Source organism: Scatophagus argus, chromosome 15 (genome assembly GCF_020382885.2).
Source record: "Scatophagus argus isolate fScaArg1 chromosome 15, fScaArg1.pri, whole genome shotgun sequence".
NCBI classification, from domain to species: Eukaryota; Metazoa; Chordata; class Actinopteri; family Scatophagidae; genus Scatophagus; species Scatophagus argus.
This window is the reverse complement of record NC_058507.1, coordinates 15933655-15953171: the sequence shown is the minus strand read 5'-3', so window position 1 is coordinate 15953171 and position 19517 is coordinate 15933655. Positions and strand designations below refer to the sequence as shown.

General features: G+C 44.1%; 1 protein-coding gene across 3 annotated transcripts in view; it reads left to right on the top strand.

Annotated features, from left to right (window-relative positions):
* runx3 (RUNX family transcription factor 3) overlaps positions 1-18746 on the top strand; it is a 48437-nt gene extending 29691 nt beyond the window's left edge. For 2 of the 3 annotated variants that reach the window (XM_046412202.1, XM_046412203.1), the window contains 3 exons: positions 4446-4589; positions 10581-10658; positions 15538-18746. In XM_046412202.1, the coding sequence (XP_046268158.1) occupies positions 4446-4589; positions 10581-10658; positions 15538-16016 (701 nt within the window). In that variant the 3' untranslated portion in view covers positions 16017-18746. The remainder of the gene's footprint in view (positions 1-4445; positions 4590-10580; positions 10659-15537) is intronic. The other variant, XM_046412204.1, reaches the window with a different exon arrangement.
* The last annotated feature ends 771 nt before the right edge of the window (positions 18747-19517 follow it).

Genomic DNA, 19517 nt, shown 5'->3' with positions numbered 1-19517 from the left:
AGATGTTGAAACGTCCTCAGTGTCTGTTGAGGGCAAACGGAAGTTTGCTCGCAAGCAAGTAGAGCTCGCTGTAGCATGTGTTCAACTGTCGCCCCACATTTCACTTTGGGGTTTCATGTTAGATAAGGATGCTGCTCTTGTGTTTGCATCGCTTCAACATTTAACTTTCACTATATTACCACATGAAGCACAGGCTTCCCTAGACGTGTTTTAAGATGTGGTACTGTTGACTTCAGTCATCAACACACACATCCAAAAATACATGTAATAACTGTGATCACAATAGTCTTCATATTAGAATCACAAATGCTTCTTACAGTGCCCAGACATTTTTGTATGTAATCCTATAGTATACTTACACAGACTCTACAGTCCAGACATAGTTTTCAGTGTTAAGTCTTGATACCTGGACTCCAAATCAATTCTGGTCTGTTATCAGGGGCCTATCAAGTCCATTTATACGTCAAATACAAATATTTACACTTCAAATATATTCAGTGCAGACCTGGGCTGGTGCCAAAGCACGTATTGCCCTTTGCCGTCCAGATAGAGTTTCACTTTGCCCCTGAAAAAAGCGCCCTGCCCTTTACTAAAAAGAGCTTGTGTTTAATGTGTCTCCCTTTGGACTGGAACATATGTTTCTTTCTTTCAGTAGCGACAGAGACAAAGAAAGAGGAGAAGCAGAGAAAACGTGGGGGTTGAAGGAAGGAAACGGGTCGTATTGGGTGATCATTCAGCTGTGGCGCTGGTGTTCAAGGCCTGGCTGTCACCTCGCTGAGCAAACACTGTCTCTGTGTTGAGCTGATATAGGTTTTGTGGAGGCCAGGCTGGGCGAGACTCGCCGGAGAGTGGCGTTCACATGGCCTGTTCTTAGAGCACCGGGTGCAATCTCACGAGAAATAATTTCACACCTTTCACATCACTTACGCTTCAACCTATCTCCATGCGCTTCAAAGCACAAAGGGAAAAGAGCAGAACAACATCTCAAGTTATTCTGCAGTTAAGATACACAACACTATCAGGAAGTAAAGAGACACACATACACACACACAAAACAAAGCGGTGCTGAGAACGGCACACCCATTTCTTCAAAACACAGCCATCGCCTTTCAGTGCATCGTTAATACCAGACATTTTATATCAAGCATTTTATTTGTTCTTCATAGACTTCCATAATGCTTTCAGATGATGCGACCGCTACTCTGAGAGAAGGCTAGTAAATCTACAACCCTTAGCATCCATTTTGGCTCTGGGTGCGTATTGAGCGCTGCTGTTTAGGCCTCATGTGTGCATTGGCCCCCATCTCCCAGCTCTATCTTGTGGTTATGATATCATAGGGAGAAAAACAAGGGCAGTCTCTCCTAAGTGCACCCTGACACATTAAATATTCATCCGACCACAGAAACCCTTCTGAAATGGGGCCGGTGTGGAGCGCCGGCACCCCTCTGGCCCCCAGACCAGCAGAGTAGAAGTCAAATGTTGGCGGTCGGAGCAGACACGCTGTGGCTACAGGCAGGGTCAACCGGCCAAAGAGAGCGCATTAACACGAGGTTTAACTGGACCATACAGACTGAGCCTCGCTGCGAGACAGACTGAGACTGCGATGATTTCAGTAGTCAGAATAAAAACTTTTATTCAGTGACTAATGCTGTTTTGCTTTGACGAGGGTCAACATGCAGAGGAGAAATACAGAGGCAAAAAGTTTAAAGCATTGCTCCAACATGAATCGTTTTAAATGACAGAACAGATATGTGTTAATAAAGAACAGTTTAACTCAGCATGTCTGCACTCAAAACTCAGATCATATTGAGACTAAACAGTATTTTTAATTAAGAGAAGGGGAAAATGTCTTTTAAAAGTATGAGTGAGCCTGCAGCCAAAATTATTTTATACATATCTAAGTGACAAAAGCAGAAAAAAAAAAAGAAATCAGAGGACAAGGGGAAAAGAAAGTTTCGGGACACCTCCTGGTTGATTAGTGGTGTTAACAGCGACTGTGGGCCCTGGGTTAATGAGCTCCAGGCCTCATTTTAATGCAGTCCTCTCACGGCCCACTAAACCCCCCCTACTGGAAGCTTCGAACAGAGTGTCGCCAAATGCAGTGTGTCCCCTGCCAACTGGAATTGGGCCACGGCTAGGCTAAAGTGTGTGTATGTGTGTGTTTGTGGGCAACTGAATGATCACTTTCATCCGTGAAGAGCCAGCCAATTCATCTTAGACCACCACTGGCCACAGAAAAACTGACCAATTATCATTTTTTTCCCCCTGCCGTCTGTCTTTTTTTCCAACCAGAGAGCGGTGGGATGTATCATTTCCCTGACCTCAGCCGTTTGAGGTGGTGTAAATCTCTTAATAACTACACAAGGACACATATAGGGGCTATATTTGGAGGGCTGCTTCCCCTGGCCACCCCTGCTCTGGCCTGGAACAGACAGTAGCCACAGTGTCTATGTGGGTGATGGAGCCCGGACCTGGCACTCTGTGTGTGTGTGTGTGTGTCCGTGTGTGTATGTGTATGAGAGAAAGACAGAGTGAGAATGCAGGCCTTCATTCCTTCCACCACAGTTTAAAGAACGTGATCGTGAATAAAAAAGATATCACAGTGCGTGTGTTGTGTTGACATGGGTCCGTCTGAGTAACGGCACAGAGCAAACTGGTGGGCGGGTGGGTGGAATTTGTCTCTCAAACACACACACACACACACCTACGCACACAGAGTTCCTTTCCTGTGGTGTCCAACGTGTTAATGCTGCAGAAAACAAACGGCGGCAAAAAACTGCTGTTTCTGCTCAGACAGATTAGTCATGACGTGTCTCTTTCTTTCTCAGACATGTAAAGGGTTAAGTAACTGTTCATCAGTGGGTGTTAATAAAAAATAAAAAAAAGTCTACGTGCCACACTCTAACTTCAGACAGCCAGGACTTTGATTCAGTGCCTGCTTGCACTGTGTGTGTGTGTCAATGAGTGCCTGTACACCCTTCGTGTATCTGTACCCATGCGTGTTGGGGGCCATCAGTGTCAGATATTTCTATACAGTTTGTGAAGAGAGGATGGAGGGGAGGTGATGGGCACAAACAAATGGACAGAGCGGTAAACGAGAGGAAACTTTACCCATGGGTCAGCCTCTGAGGGAAGATATATTGCCCATGGGTCAGTGGAGAGAAAGGACGGGCAAAATCCATATTGGTCCGTCTGCCTTGCCCCCTTTATATAGTGATAAAATATTCAAATCCAGCCATTACTTCACATTAGGCTACTCTGTAGAGATGCCAGGGAGAAAACCACAGAATGTATACATGCTGGTTCACACACAGTTTTGGTGCATTGATAGTTACATTAAAATCTCTTCCTCCCATTAGAGGCATAGCCCTCATCCGGACTCATGTCTGACATTTAAGGTGTGTTCACATGTAGAGCATGTGCACATACGAGTGCGTGTGTGCGTCCACATAAAAGGCAGGATCAGAGGGGTTTTTTCTTTTCTCTTACCATCTCCCTGAATGGGACATCAAAGTGATAGGGGCGCCAAGTGTGTTGGGTAGTTTTCCAGGTCTGGATAAAAGAGATGGAGCAGATACGCTTCACTTACTTACATTAATTCTCACCTCCCACACACATGTACACACTCAGATCACACTAAAAAACGCAATTTTTTTCCTCTCTCTTTTTTCTATCTGTTATGTTTAAAACTGATGACTATATGGTCTGGAAGTTTTGTCTGGGTGTTTCCTTCTGACTAAGTGCTGCGTCAGTCAGTTCTGAATGTGTGTGTGGGTGTTTGTGAGAGGATTGGTTATTGGGGGTACATCTACTCACTATATAACCATTGCTTTTTAAGCAAGCTAAGCAAAGACAGCTCATAAAAACTCCTTATTTAATAACAAGCCTTAGTTTTTTTTTATTATTTATTACGCTTGAGGTTCAGGGAAAACAGCATTCCTCAAGCTATCATTTCAACCACTATTGTTATTTGTGTTATCTTTGGATGACGCAGCAGCAGGTGCAGCTTTGGTAACACTTAGTGTCTAGCCAATGTATTTCAAGGTCTGCTAACATTCAAAAATTATTTTTGTATTTGGAAGCTGAAAACATGGTGACAGCGTCTGCCCCCCTCCCTTACATAATTTCCTGTGCGAGTTTTTGTGAATTACAATGGTGGATATTGATGTTATTCACAGTCCAAGTCAATTTTATACTAATTACAGCACAGACAGACATTTTTTTTTTCCAAGGCATGTCAAAATGCCCAGCTTCATTAAGAAATTTGGGAGAACATTTGGGAGAAGAAAAGGTTTTCCAGTGAGACTCTTGTTATTGTTTATACTATTTTTGTCCAACTCTGGAAATACTAAAAGTCATTTGGTCCCATTTCCTTGTTGTATAGTTGGTAAATTGGCAAGTCGTTGGTTTTTCTCTTACCCATCCTCCTCATGTCGCTGTTTCAGGGCACAGAGTGAAGATTGAAGACCCCCAGAAGATGCAGTTTTCGGACAGATTGTCAGAGATTGAGCGCTACCAACGGAGTATGCGAATACCAGTGAACAATAATCCCCGTCCCATCCACCAATCCCACCTGGGTACCACACAAGGTGAGGATCACTGATACATATGACCACAAGGAACCAACATCTACCTAACAACAACCACCACAACACTGTTAAATCAGTCCACATTAACTGACAAAGTAAATAGAAAAAAGAATGAGAAGTAAATTACTTCTTTAATAAAACAAACATTCAGTTTTTTTGGCCACAGGGTAACTAATCCACAATACAAACACGTTACACGTCAACACAGTACATACCGTTCAAGAAGCATTAAACTAAGCCAAGAGCACTTCATGTGCGTTTCCTCCGCGGAGGGGTGGGGGGGCGGCTGAGTTCTTTTCCACTAATTTGGGGGCTGTTATGTGTGTTGGCCCTTCGAGGGGAAGCTCATGTCGGTACTGTCCCCGGATGGCCTGCGTTGGTGGGTCCAGGCCCCACAGTGTGCAGGGTTGAGTCTGTGGCCAGGTGGCATGGCGGGTACTGCCAACCAAGCTTGGCCTGGGTGCTGAAGCTGGCCTCTGCACAGTACAGCCTCAGGAATGTAACATCCGCCCGCTACCTTGGCAATCACGTCACTCTCAGACTGGTCGAATGTGCGGGGGCGTGGGAGGGGGGCTAGGACTCAGACTGAGGTGGTGTGATGGACGGGAGGGGGTTGTTACATGCATACGTGTGTGTGCTGTGGCTGTGGACAGCTGTGTGGGTGATGGCTGGAGTGAGGATGAGTGTTCACTCTCCGTCATATGTCAGAACCTCTTTAACAGGATGCCACGTCTGGAAGCATGCAGACTAAACACACACACACACACACAGAGCGTGCGCTCTTATTCCACCTACTCTCTAGTTCTCATGCTGGCTAATGAATCTCATTACCTTTGTATCAGCATGTTGCTGTGTACAGGAGGGCTTGTTTGAAAGTTTTGTGCCGTGTGTGGGTGGAACTCTATCAGTGTGTATCACAGCCTTATACTGGTGTTTGGCCTTGTGCTTAGCTTGGCCAGCACTGAGTCACCAGTATGGGCATATCTAACAGCTGACTGCAGGGAACACAGGGTATGTTACCCTGCTCCCCACTGTCCTTACTTACTGTTCATATTGATTGTATTCGCTTGCACAGCCTGTACGGAGGAGAAAACATGTCAGCCATTTTAGAAACACCACCGACTGGTTATGCTGAAAATAACCACTGTGGAGCTTCAACACAATACAGCCACTGTGATGATAATTTTATGATGATTTAGAGGTTGGCGCAAGCACTGTAGGTTGTCTGCCAATAAAAAGCCCCCCTGCAGCTAAGCTTATATTGGGAGCTTTAAGTTTCTGAGGGCTGACTTGAATGTGGGACGTGGGGGGGGGGGGGTGTACAGACTTGGTCCAGACAGCAGACGAAGAGCAGCTCTTTGCTCTGCTCTCGTCTGCCTCACACAGGATTAGGGCAGGAATTAGAGCGTCATAGGCCTGTCAGGCTTCAAAGGCCCATGATATTGCAACACACACACACACACGTACAGTACATACACTGTGAGCAGACACAACACATTAACATCAGTTGGAACTGTCAGAGACAGTAAAGGCCTTGAGCTTCATGTTACAGCTGCCAATGACTGTAGGCCGTCTGTAAGAAGTGTGTGTGAGTGAGGCAGACGAGGGGAAGGGCTGTAAAAAACCACACACCTTAATCTGTGGTATTACCATCATGACGGCATACCGCAGGGCAAGAGTGGTAAAATAATTAAATAACAGAGCGGAGGGCTCCCTCCCACCTCGCCTATCTGTTGGAGCGTCTCAGCAGCAGACTGGAGATGTATGTCCTGGCACACGTCACGCAGAGTGCTCCCGTATGTGTAGGACTCATACACAGACAACAACACTACAGTATTACAAGTGAAGCTCAAACAAAAATAGACTTGTTGTAATAAATCCCATTCAGAGACACAGGGAAGTGTTTACATATCAACAGCACACACGTCTCTGCTTTTTGGCAGCCCTGCCAGACACTGTTGTATTTTGCAGATACTTTAAATCCTGGGGCCTGTTTGTTTGAGAATTGCCGGGTGATAGATCACCCATCAACACGTTATAATTAAATGGATTCCCGTCTCTCTGTTACAAAAGATGTTTTTCATTATCCCGGCCTAGAACCTTGCATTTTCCCCTTGAAGACAACTACATAAGAAAATACAGTGTCATCTCCTCCTAAAGCCTACTTGCTTCATTTTGTTGTCTGAACTATGAAATACTGTCTCGGTTTTATTGTCAACAGGACGTGTCTCCAGACAACTGCTCAGTGCTACCCTGGATTCTTAAATCACACACACACACACACACACACAAATGATTGCAACATAGGCACATCGAAAATACAAAACACACACAAACACAATTCTGTGCTAGTGTTGCAAGTTCTCTGTTAGTGGCCCAGACAGACAGGGTAATTAAGAGCTCATTACAGTGCATGCAGTGACAGGACTCCTGCACGCTGGCAGACGCTGCATTCACTGCTTGTTTTTGTTCTTCTGTGGCCACAGGTAAGCCTGCTAGACATGTGGAATGATTCTCAGTCAGGGTGGAGGGAGTGCGTGTATGTGTGTATGTGTGCGTGTGTGTGTCTGTGTGTGGTTGAAAATGCATAGTTCAACTAGTGCAGTCGGGCAAATCTGACACTCAGACAATCAAGTACTAAATTGTTATTCTGGTTTTCAAAACCTCAAGTGAGGTACCTGTGTATACTATATGTGTCTGTGGGTGGTGGCAGGTTCTTTCTTTTTCTTCCGCTGATACAGAACGTTGTTTATTAACATCTAAACATGATATTGCACTTACAACACAGGCATGGTGCTTTCCACTCTAAAGGAAAGCAAACAAATGATAGAAAATTTGATTTTCCTCAAAGTGTAAAGGGGAAAATAGATTCCACTGTTACTTTGTTCCATTTTAAATGCAGACAAAACCCAACAAGCCCCTGGCACAGCCTCTAACAGACAGCCAAGACGAAAGCGGCTCTTTTAACTTAAATGTGTTTTAACAGTAAAGGGGGGGCAGAAACACTGCAGCAATTTAATCATCCATAGAAAAAAAAAATCCCGGCACTTTTGAGGTGGTATCATTTAACATGTTATTTGTTCCAACACCTGTGTGTTCCTCTCTGAAGATGAATATCAGATACTAGCATAACGTTCCACCATCAAGTCAAGTGCTTAGCGCTTTGATGAAAGCCCAAAAGTGTGTGTGTGTGTGTGTGTGTGTGTGTGTGTCTGTGTGTCTGTGTGTGTGTGTCTGTGTGTGTCTGTGTGCCTGTCGGTCTGAATGTATGACCCATGTGGCGATGTTATTAAAAATGTCAGTAAGGATCTTGCAGAAATAATATGCAGCACATTTTTCCTTTCATCCTGCAAATTCTAATTTAAAAAAAGAAAACATTTCTATTAATTACACTTTCACAAATGTTGGTAACGCTGACTTCCTCTTGCACAACTGGCAAACATCTGCTGCAGCTGTGCTTTGACCCTACTGTTCAGTGTGATCAGGCTGTGGCCTCTGGACTGGACTTAACTCGAGAAAGTCCTGTTTGATGGAGAATCAGCCCAATGTAACCGTGCCCCTCCCGCCTTGTCCACAGTGACCACACTGTTTACTCCACATAAACAAGCTGGCTGGCCCCCCAGGTTCGAGGTGGCACTCTGCTACTGCCGCAGCCAACAGGCTCACACTAATTCACACATCCAGTATGACATGATCAGCCAATTAGAAGCAAGAGCAAGACAGGAAATTAGCACCGTCAGGTAGCTGTGGTGTGGACTTTTGAGTATAGCCGTCACGCTAGTTGGGTTTCATGCTGATTTCTGCCAAACCCAAGCAGGAAGCTGGCCTTCAGAGGCCAATACAACTAACACGAGCAGGAATCTGGACCAGTCTTTTAGACACTCTGTTTTACTTCTGCACTCCACTATTTACATAATATGTCAATGGCCGCCATGGAGTTTATTTGTTATGGTGCCTGAAAGCGTCACTTGTGGTTACTCTCTTTTTGTGACCCTGAGATGAATAATTCAGACTGAAAATGTTTTTGTTCTTCAAAAAAAAAAAAAAAATCTTTTGAAGCTGCTTCCTTGGTGAAAAAAAAGAAAGAAAAAGAGAAGTGAGAGCAACTTCTTTTTTTTTTTTTTCTTAAACCAGACTCAACTGTTTGTGTAAGTTATAATTTCACATCAGAGTCAGGCTGAGTTTTACATTTCAGCAATTACAGAAACTACATGTGTGCCATGAACAGTCTCTATTGAGTCTGGGGAGAGGGCAAGGGTGGGTGGACGACAAGCTCTCAAAGAGAACATAGGATTTTTCAGCCCATGTGTTTGTTTTTGCTCACGTTATAAGTGAGGGCTCAAAAGACATATCAAATGTCCCACATAGCTGAGCCAAGGCCATGTTCCTCCCCTCTCTAACACACTCTCTGTCTCTCCCCTTCCCTCGCTGGCGTCTTTCTTTCTCTCTTGCTTGCTCTCTCACATTCTCTCCCCATTGCGACGCCTAAGGCCTAAGCGAAACAGGAAGCCAGCACAAGGACCGGCATTCACTGTGTCTCAATGACACGCTTCATTACGGCAGGCGCATTACATGTCTCTGAGGCGTTGCTGGATCCGGAGTCACGAGGATGGATGCCATTTTGGCTCAAACATCTTCTCAGCCACCTCTTTCATCTACACATGCACTTCAAAAGCAGTGCATGTGTTTATTTGTGTCCTCCCCGAAACTACACTGGCACCACCCCAAAGCTCCTCAGTGACGGAGTCGCCACTTCTTCCCATTTCAGCCCTTGCCTTCCCCTCTCCTTAGCTCCGCCCAGGAGGTTGGCCCTCTTATTAACAGGGGTAATCTGTGCCTCTGGTATTGACGTTGTCTGCTGGCCAATCAAAATATTTGAAGGAAATGTTTATTTTCTTGAGCGAATCGCACCAGCTGCTTGGAAGCCTTTCTGAATAAGGCCATTTATGCGTAAGAATTTGCCATTGTGAGGCATAGTGCAGGACCTCTCGGTGACTGAGTGCTGATTTGGGCCTTTGCAAAGGAAATGGAGGAGCTCCAGGGGAAGCACAGATCTTACACATGCTGAGCCCAGTGCGGCTATAGGTGAACAGCCCGCCACTACCCCCCTTCTCTGTTTCTGGCATCCTTCGAAGTCCTAATTGCCACTACAGGAGGTTAGGAGTTTACTATATTGCGGTATCTCAACAGTGGAGAGCGGAGCCACAGTAATACCACATGACTGCTGCTGTCATTAAAAGTAGAGCAACATGAAAGTGGTTATATAATATGCAGGTTTCCATTTTAATGATGATATTACTTTTTTAGCAAATAAGTTTTTACCAATACATAACACTGTCCAGAGGCATGAGGACTGTAGACCCACATGCTGAGATTGCCCGTGGCCACAGCGCTCCGTGCAAGTTGTCTTGTAACAACTGCACGACCTCCGAGCTAGAGCAAACACCCCCTGTTTGCGTCTCCCCTCCTGCGGTGTGGCCCTCGAGTGTGAAACAGGGTCCCACGCGTTGGGCCAGTAGGTCCTTCGCTTCCTGACAGCTTGGCTGGACCTGCTAGCAAGTGTCCTACACTTCACAATTCTCCGCTGGCCCTTCAGTGTCTCGCCTGAAAGACCCAAAAATATCTCCCATGCACCCATCAAGCATGTTTTTCCAAGCCTGGTCTCACTCTGGTGAGAAAACTCTCCCTCCTCTTCCCAGTCTTCACGGCTCAGTCAGCAGAGGCCAACCTGTGACAGGAAGGCACATCTCCAAATCGCCAAATGTCAAGACAGTTTTGACAAGTCTATCATGAACAGTTTTTCTAGACTGTGCTTTAGATTTCTATGGAACAAGCAGTGACTTCCTCACCCCATACACATGTGCAACCCACACATTTCTCTGCCTTCCATAAAACACTAAAATTTTTGCACAAACACAATCCCTCCACTGACATCTTATTCTAATACACGATTCTAGTATTAAACTGTTGTTCACATATTGTGTATTCCAGCAGCCCTTTGGCAGGAGCAAATTGACACACCTGCTCTGAAGACATGCAAGGTGGAGGAGGATCTGAGACCATGGCCAGGTGAGACATTTACAATGCTCTTCCTATTTTACTATGCTAAAGACTTTCTGGATAACTATGATTTTTAGTCTTGCAAGCCTTTTTTTTCCTCTCTCGCTCTCTCTTTTTTTTTTTAGCTTTCCAAATTTGACCCCAGTTTTGATGTGAATTTGAGAAAATTGAGTCTATGAGCAGATCTGTGCTTTTGTGTGTGTTAATAAGAACATTTTTGTCAAGGGTATTTGTTGGTTGTTGAGACATAATCACAATGTGCAGCTCAATCAACAAGCAGCACGAGAGGTGAGGCCACACAGCCGGCTTAATTACCAAGCGTAAAAAAAAAAAAAAAAACTGCAAAAGAGGGTTCACACCTTTCAAACGGCACATTTTGAAGATCATTTTAATTAGCAGACACAATGACAGCCTTAACAATTGAAACAAACAACAGTGAAGAGGAGAAGCGGGAAAGACGGGCATGGGTGTGCCGTTCGTTGTGACAATTTTGGAGTTTGTTTCGTTTTGCCTGTAGGGCCCTAATGCACCCCACAACATTCCTGGAACGCCACCACCCTGCCTGCCTGCCTTCTACTTCTTCCTTCTCTCCCAGTCCCTCTTTCTTTCGTTTGTTTCTTGGGGATTTTAACCTTTCTGCTGTCAAACAGTTCCCTCGGTCTCCCACCCGTCCTCTACCCAGAAACCACCACACCAGACATGCTGAGTCATCCACTCAAATTGTGATGAGGACACACATTCAGACACACACAGAGAAGAAAGAATAAAAAGACTTTTCTCTCTCCTACAGTGCGGGTATAACACAATGCCTGAAGGAGAGTATTGAGACTGGGGAATTACATTTACATATTCCACTGCTTGTGCAAGCCTTTTTCCAGACAGAGATTCACTGTGGAGCTAGACAAGATGATGATGGTGTGAAAAATGTGGCAGACAATGAAGCACATGTAAACGCATATGTTTGAAATTCCAGGACATCCAGATTACGTAGTCATACACCCTCATCTTTACAGTAACAGCATACATGGTCTGGCATCACCAATACTCACACCAGTATCTCAAGGAAATTCAATCGAAAGCAACTGGACTTAGTTATTTGTCTCTGAAGACGTTTCACCTCTCATCCAAGAGGCTTCATCAGTTCATGAAATGCTTTCGATTCAATTTCCTTGAGATAACCATGACCTGGATGAATGAGAATATTCACAGGCTTACCCACACCAGTGGTTTTACAAGGAAACAAGGAAATCTCTCAGAGAAAAACATTTACTTAACAAACAAACATTAATCATGTCACCTTGTTTGTTGATGCATTAGGAAAATCTCAGGTTTTCAGCAATCACAAACTTCCTTTCCCATTACTTGCATTGCATGACACAAGTTGGGAACATGCAAAATCCTCTGTGCTGGTAAAGTGCCTAACATGGATGAGGCTTTGGGGCTGTTGACCGTGGTGCCTGAGTACAGAGGTGATTATCATTTGCATTCGACATGATGCTCCAGCCCCAAAGCCTTGTTGCTTAAAAAAACACCTGGAGATCATTTGTGTTCATTTGGGTCTCCTATTCTTTGGTCTGTACAGCAGCAGCAGCTCTGCCCTGGCATCGTGTTGCTTTGTCATCACCCTGTTATCAACAATGACTGTTCATACTCATGGCATCCACTGCCGAAACCAAACACGTCTGGAAATCAAAGACGAGCTCTCTGCCTTTGGATGGAACAGTTGAGCGATGTTTCTTTATGGATGATGTGAGGGAGAAGATTAGAAAACTGCATCACTGCACAGCACAGTGTGTCTTTACACGTAGCTGGACCAGTCTGGGGTTTTCTCTCTCTCCCCTTTCCTTCCCTCCACTTATTTGCCTGAGACACCATTCCCTGGGCGCTGGTCGTCACAGTTTGCATCAAGCCTGAGTAAACATTTCACAGGTGAGCGCCTGGATTTGCATCTCCCCATCTCCAGCCACCACATGCGGAGGCACATGCATACACACACACACATAACTCTGCGCACGATTACACATAGAGACATGACCGCCTCAAACTTGCTCTTATGTTAACAACCAAAATCAGTTTCTCCCTTACGCAAATGAGGCAAACCTGCTGTCATATCTGGGTTACACGCTTGACTGTGGACTAGTGGACTTCTTGAGCCAAGCACAAAGGAGGATGACTCCACCCTTGGTGCTGCAGGATTAAATGAATGCGTGGTTCTATGCTTCAAAGCTAGAGGAGGAAAGAGAGGGCTGGAACACTATGTTCTCTATAAAAGCCCTGATTCCCAGCTACTCGCTTCATAGACTGGGAACATCACAGACAGCAGACTGTGCCAGCTAGCCCTCTGGGGTCCATCCCCTCTCCTGTCCCTGCAATTTAGTCAACACGTTTCAGATGAGCCTAATGGAGATCATGTGTGGTTTTGGGCCGCAGAGGTTACAGGCAGCTACTACTAGGCTCAGTTAGGAAGACCCTGTCTGCCAAAGATACACCACGGTTACCACAGCCACAACAGCGCAGCCTGTACTTATACTGGGTGGGGGAGGGTGGGGATACAGTAAGGTATGCAACATAGTTAAGAAAGAGAAAAAGCAGACTGTAAGACTTTACTTCTCAATTTCAAAACAGTGTGTTCAGCCCTCTCCTCCAGAGGGAGCTACTGTGCTGTGGAGGGTTTAAGGTGGCAGCACGCTCCTCTTGGCTCAGAGCCAAGAGCTTGATACTGCACAAGCCCATTAAGGTGTTGTGATAAGTGTCCAGTTCAGTTTCCCCTGACAGAACACAGGAGTCGATCCTGCCCGCAGTTTAGCCAACACGTTTCCACCGACTCTAATCAAATGGAGATCATGTGCAGGGTGGGTCGCAAGCAGCAAGGACCATCAACTCCCCACGCCACATAACCCCTCCCCACCCTCACCCTGAAGCCTAAATTTAGCACACACACAGAGAGATGAGGGGGCAGAGAGAGACAGAGAGAGAGGAGAAGAGGGAGAGAAAACTTTTTGGGAGTCCTGCAGGAATTAGTGGGCCGTCTCCACTTCACCCGAATCAACAGCAGCTGAAGGCTTGGATTTTCCTCACGTGAAATCAGATACGCACCCCAACTCCGGTGCCTGGTAGACTCTGGAAAAAGAAACAGCCCCCCCACCCACCCAGTACCACCAAACACCCTCATCCCAAAAAGAGAGGAAATTCAACTGCATAAATGTGTTAAAAAAATAGCAGGGGCCATGGATGGAAATTGCAAAGGAACAGATTTTTTGTAGCTGAAAATGGACCCAGCTCTCCAGACATAGGGAAAAGACATTTCAACAAGACTGTGGCACGCAAGTTTGGCATTCTCCCCCCTCAGGGCTGTGGCGTGCAAGTGCTTGCTATTTCACAAATACAAGCTCTCTTTTCTCTGCCATCCAAATCCACATTTTACACTTGCAGTCATGTGGGTACATTGGACCCATGAAAGCCACATGCAGACAAACAAATAACCATGAACTGAGGTTTGTGTCAGTGTACTGAGCGTGTGTACAAGCAGCAAGTGTGGACAGAGCATCCAGGATGTTGACATCAGGTATGAGGAACTCTCCCTTGTCATTGTGACATACAACCAGATTAAGGGCGTTTACAAAGCTCTGGAGTATTTCGGGTTGGCGCTTGGCCACCTTACCTTCTTCCAAAATATCTGAGTATCATGATACTCTGTTACAAAGTTAAGTTATGACTCCACATGCTTAACTTGTCAGGTGAGACTCTAAACGAGAATTATAATGCAGTGATTGTGGACCCAAAACAACTGATACCCGTTTCTTGGTGACAAACAAACATACTACAAACAGACCTGAGAAATCAGTAAAAAGTAAGCATTGCCTCAGTGACTTTATACTCATAAAAATGATACAATAACTTCTAAATCATGTAACACAGCATATATATGGAACTGGAATAACTGTCCCTTTACCAGGGCCCAAACACAATTACTAGAGTAGGTGGCAGAACGAGTTCAGAAGTCCTACATGACTGCATGACTTTGAGTGGATTCATATCTGAAGCTCAGGATGTATGACCAGCCAATAATACTCCACGGTTAAGTGCGTGCGGCAATATGGTGTTTGACTTAAGGAACTACGTTGGTGACAGAAGCGGTCCCAAATCTCAGAGATGCAAACTGCCAAGTCAAACCCTTGAGTGATATTTTTATTTCCCTTTTGTCAGCTGAATAAATTAGAAAGTGTGCGGTGAAATTGAAGTCCTAACAGCTGGGCTCACAGTGCTCTGTTACCGATGAGGTTACACTTAGCAGTTAACTCTGACAGGTCCTGGACTGCGATACACATTAGTTTAGCGGATATTCGCATAGAAACGCTCTTGCTCTCTTCTTTGTATCTTTTCCTTCCTGCTTTCCTTTCATTTTCCTTCTGTCTCTGACTGCGTCCGTCTGCCTCTGTCGTCTATGTATGATTTATGATGAGCTGCATAACAGAGCAACAAGCCGTCGGTGTTTATACAAAGCACCCCTCAGCACTGACAATGCTGCTTTTCATTGCGCTGAAAAAGACAGAATACTGTACGTTGCCCTCCTTTTGAAGGAGTGGTAGGAGGGCCGTGGCAAGGGGGCCTTTTCATAACTTCAGTCCTGTGCACAGGGCTGTGGGATGATGTGCTGTCAGTGTTTGATGACTGTTATTAAGCAAAAAAATGTCTCAGTTCATCACTTTGAGCAAACATTTCATGGCACAGAAATCTGAGCTCAGAATTGAGGGTTTGGGGAATTCTGCCATTTTGGTCGTTTTCTTAGAATAATAGAAAATGAAAAATCTCTCCCACTTTTCAAAATCACAACAGCAGTTTTCATTCATGGCTGACTTTTTGTTGACTCTTTTGTTTCTGCCAACAGGGACTACAGATCTCTTCCAGCAGAGGAGCACCTTCCCGTCTCTGTCTCCGCTGACTGACCCGCGCTTCTCAGACCCCCGGATGCACTACCCTGGTGCCTTTCCCTACTCCAACACCTCCAGCACTGGCATCAGCGGCCTCAGCATGTCAGCCTCTTCCAGATACCACACCTACCTGCCGCCCCCCTACTCAAACAACCAAACCCAGAACTTCCAGTCCAACTCCTATCTGTATTATGGCACAGGCTCTGGATCCTACCAGTTCTCCATGGTGGCACCAGGAAACACCGGGGGAGAGCGTTCCCCCACCCGCCTGCTGTCCTGCTCGGGGGCCACAGGCACCGGAGGGACCAACAGCCTTATGAACCCGGGGCTGAACAACCAGAGCGAGGGCGTGGAGGCCGACGGCAGCCACAGCAACTCCCCCACTGCCATGAGCGCCTCGGGCCGTTTGGATGAGTCTGTCTGGAGGCCTTACTGACTGACAGATAGCTAGACAGTCAGATGGTGCAGGAGAAGTGAGGGAGGAAAATTAAAGGGGATGATGAACAAATAATATGAACACTGAAAGACAAAAAAAACAAAAAAAAAAGAGAAATTCTGCATGTTTGCCTTTTATTTCTCCAGCACTCGCTTTCAAGACTCTCTGCGTTTTACCAACTCTCAAGACTTCCATGTATTTTGTAAATTTTGAGTAAACTCCTGCACTGTGCTAAAAACATTTACTCTTTAAAAGGACTATATAAATTGAGATTATGTTGAGCTGAAACTGTAAATAGGATTGAGGCAAAACCAGAGAAGAAACCTTTCAGGGTCTCTTTTCTGGTGTACACAGCTAGTCATTAAAGACAAAAGACAGTGGCGCTTTGGTCACTCAGTACAGCTGATGATGAACTGAAAAACCACAGTGGACATTCATCAAACAGACTGTTCAGACTGGAGAAAAAGCAGTCAGACGGATGTCTGCTCACCTGAGTGACGGCCTTCCACCGCATGGCTGCACTGCTGTAGCAATCGGTTCTTCTAAGCTTTGATTTCTGTAAAAATTTGATTACTTCAAAAATGTGTCAGTTGTGAAAACATCTTCATTTGCATCCAGGGCTGTTTCATGTGCTCTCGGTACTCATGTAGTACCTTATTGCCTAATTTATTATCCAAATGGACACATTTGCCTTTGGTGCTATGATATGCAGTTGATGATTCAACACACATCGCTGAAACAACATCATTTTAATCTTCAGGACTCATGTTTATGAAATGAATTCTCCTCTGCTGTGTCATCAGTGTATCCAGTTTCAACAGGACTGGCTGATTTCTGAGGAATGTAAAAGACTCACACAGAGGGTGTTTGTTGGTTTCTAAACTACAGGAATATTTAAGTCCTGTTGTGTTTAATCTTTACTTTTTTTTTCAGATTTCTTATTGAAGCTTCTTTCTGCAAAAAACAGTCCTGGTATTGTATTTTTGAACTGGATGACATGGTTTACTTTTGATATTTATTTGAGCCAAATTGTGAAGAAATGTGCGCATATATGCAAGATCCTTAAGCATTTCTTTCTACCTTTCCTTTTTCATACACACACACACACACACACAGTATATTTACCATATTTTGTTGTTAAGTATAAATTTGGAATTTGTGTAATATATTGTTACTAAATTATAAAAAAACAAAACCTTTAATGTAATTATTTTGTCTCCCAATGTAGCTTTGATGCACTAAAAACTTTTATTCCTTACGAACCACGCCCAACAGGTTCTGTTAGTGAGATGGTGTATCTAGAGCCATAATCTTTTAAACAATTTCCAAACTGCCTTCCTGCGCCAAATAAGCCATTTGCTTAATTTTTGCACTATGTTTGAACTTTCATTTCTCTTTTTTTTTTTTTTTTGGTTATGTATTTACAAATAGCTGAAACTCTGCCCAACCAAATATTAAGTATTCCTTCACATACATTTGCTGAACATGCTTAAAGTGTCCTTTTATCAAATCCTCCTCCAATTAACCAATGATTTCATGGCACACACACATATTCCTGCACAACAGGTGTGTGTGTACATTCCCCCTGCTTGTTGGGTGTTTACCCTGCAGTTACACATGTGATCCCTCAACCACTAGAGGAGGAAGAGTGGGATGAAGGGATAGAAAAAGGAGGTGGGGTCAGAGTGGTATCTTCTTACCAACACCAAGGGCAGTTACGCAAAAAAAAGAGAAAAAGAAAAAAAAAGCCATCTCTTGTTGTGCACGGGTCCCTTTGTTCTGTATAATCAGTGAGTGCTTTGAAGCCTTTATGGCCCAGACTCTGGTCTTTCCTGGTCTAATTTACTGATCATCAGTGCCAGGGGCTGATGGCTTTGCCAATAATTCATATGCCTACACGGATCATCTGGGTATGAATTGTGTAGAGGCATTTACAGCAGGTGTCAGGTGTCTCACATCTACTAGAAAAGCCAGTCTAGGAAGCATTCGTTACTCTGAAAGATGGACATTTAGTTGCTATAAAAGTGAGATTTAATTTCAACGTGACTAGTGATCAAAAAGGCTTGTATTGCAGCTCAGGTAAACGTGTGTTTGCAAGGTGTTTTGAAGATTTCACATGAAGACCCTCAGCCTTATTCCACTTTGAACAATGAGCAACAATGTCTCATTCCCATTTCCCTTTGATTTTAGAGGAAAAGCATGCTTCCCTGCTCTCTCCTCTGGAGCCTTTATACCATAGAGGACCTTACTTTATTATGGGCAGAAATCATGCAGCTAGAGAGAGACCACATGTGTACTTATATTTGTGTGGTTCCTTCAAAAAGAAAAAACCAAAGATATTCACAACTGCCTGTAATACTGTCAGGATGTCAATGATGGGAAAGCTGTGTGGCAAATGAGTCATGTCATGCTCTCTTATATCATTCTTTATGCAAAATTAAGAAGCAAAACTGTACAAGTGAGTTGTGTTTTATTGTATATTGGATGAAAGAGCACAATGTTATTTTATTTTATTTTTACATGCCCTTTTCATATACCAAAATGTTAATTCATCTTCCTTTCATTTCTCTTTATGCTCAAAGCATGTACATCTGAAACTGATATGTTAATTTAAGAATCTCATCTATGTATGTAATGATATCGTTAATGCTTCCATACTGAGTGCCTGTAAAGTTTGCTGATAATGTAGTTTTTAATCATTTTAATTAAAAAAAAAAAAAACGTGTCTCACTTTTGTCTTCACAACTGCAGTTTTAATTAAAAGGAACTCCAGGAGAAAGTTCTGACAACACATTATATATTTTTTTTCCAGCTTAAAGGTCCCGTCTGACCTCTTGAGAAAACCCACGTTAGTAGGTTCCGTATGTATGGTCACATTCTTCTACATTAATCACTTTACTATAAAAACAATTGTACACCATCAGCATTCTTTATTTTTGAAATTCAATGCTCAAAAGATTGTGAGGTCTTTCATGGTTTAACGATGGGGAGGTGTTGAGAGTGAAAAGGTTAAACATAGAGGCACAGGGTATGATTCACCTCCAGAAACCATCACGTCAGCTGACAAACAAGCAGGACCAAAAAAAAAAAAAATAAATAAAAAAAAAATGTCCAAACAAATTCAGCTCTTCTTCTCTAGCCTCATACTGTAAATGCCATACATGCCTTCATCACATAACCCTGGCATTAAATTGGTATTCTGTTCCCTATAACCTCCTTTAATAATTATCCTCTTCCATTAGCGAGACGCTTGCTGGCGATCGCCCCACACTTCTCATGGTTTTGAAAATGCCTCAGCTGTCAACACGGTGGTACCCAGAGCGTAAATAAAGCACAGCTAAGGAATCCAACACCGCCCTGGCAGCCTCCATGTTAGCACACGTCGGCAAGTTGTCACTTGTTAAAAACAATACAAGAGAAGTTTGGAATGTCGGCTTTCTTTTTTACCAGCTATGTGGTTGTTAATTTATGCGGTGCTGATGGCATCCTTTTGGCCCATTT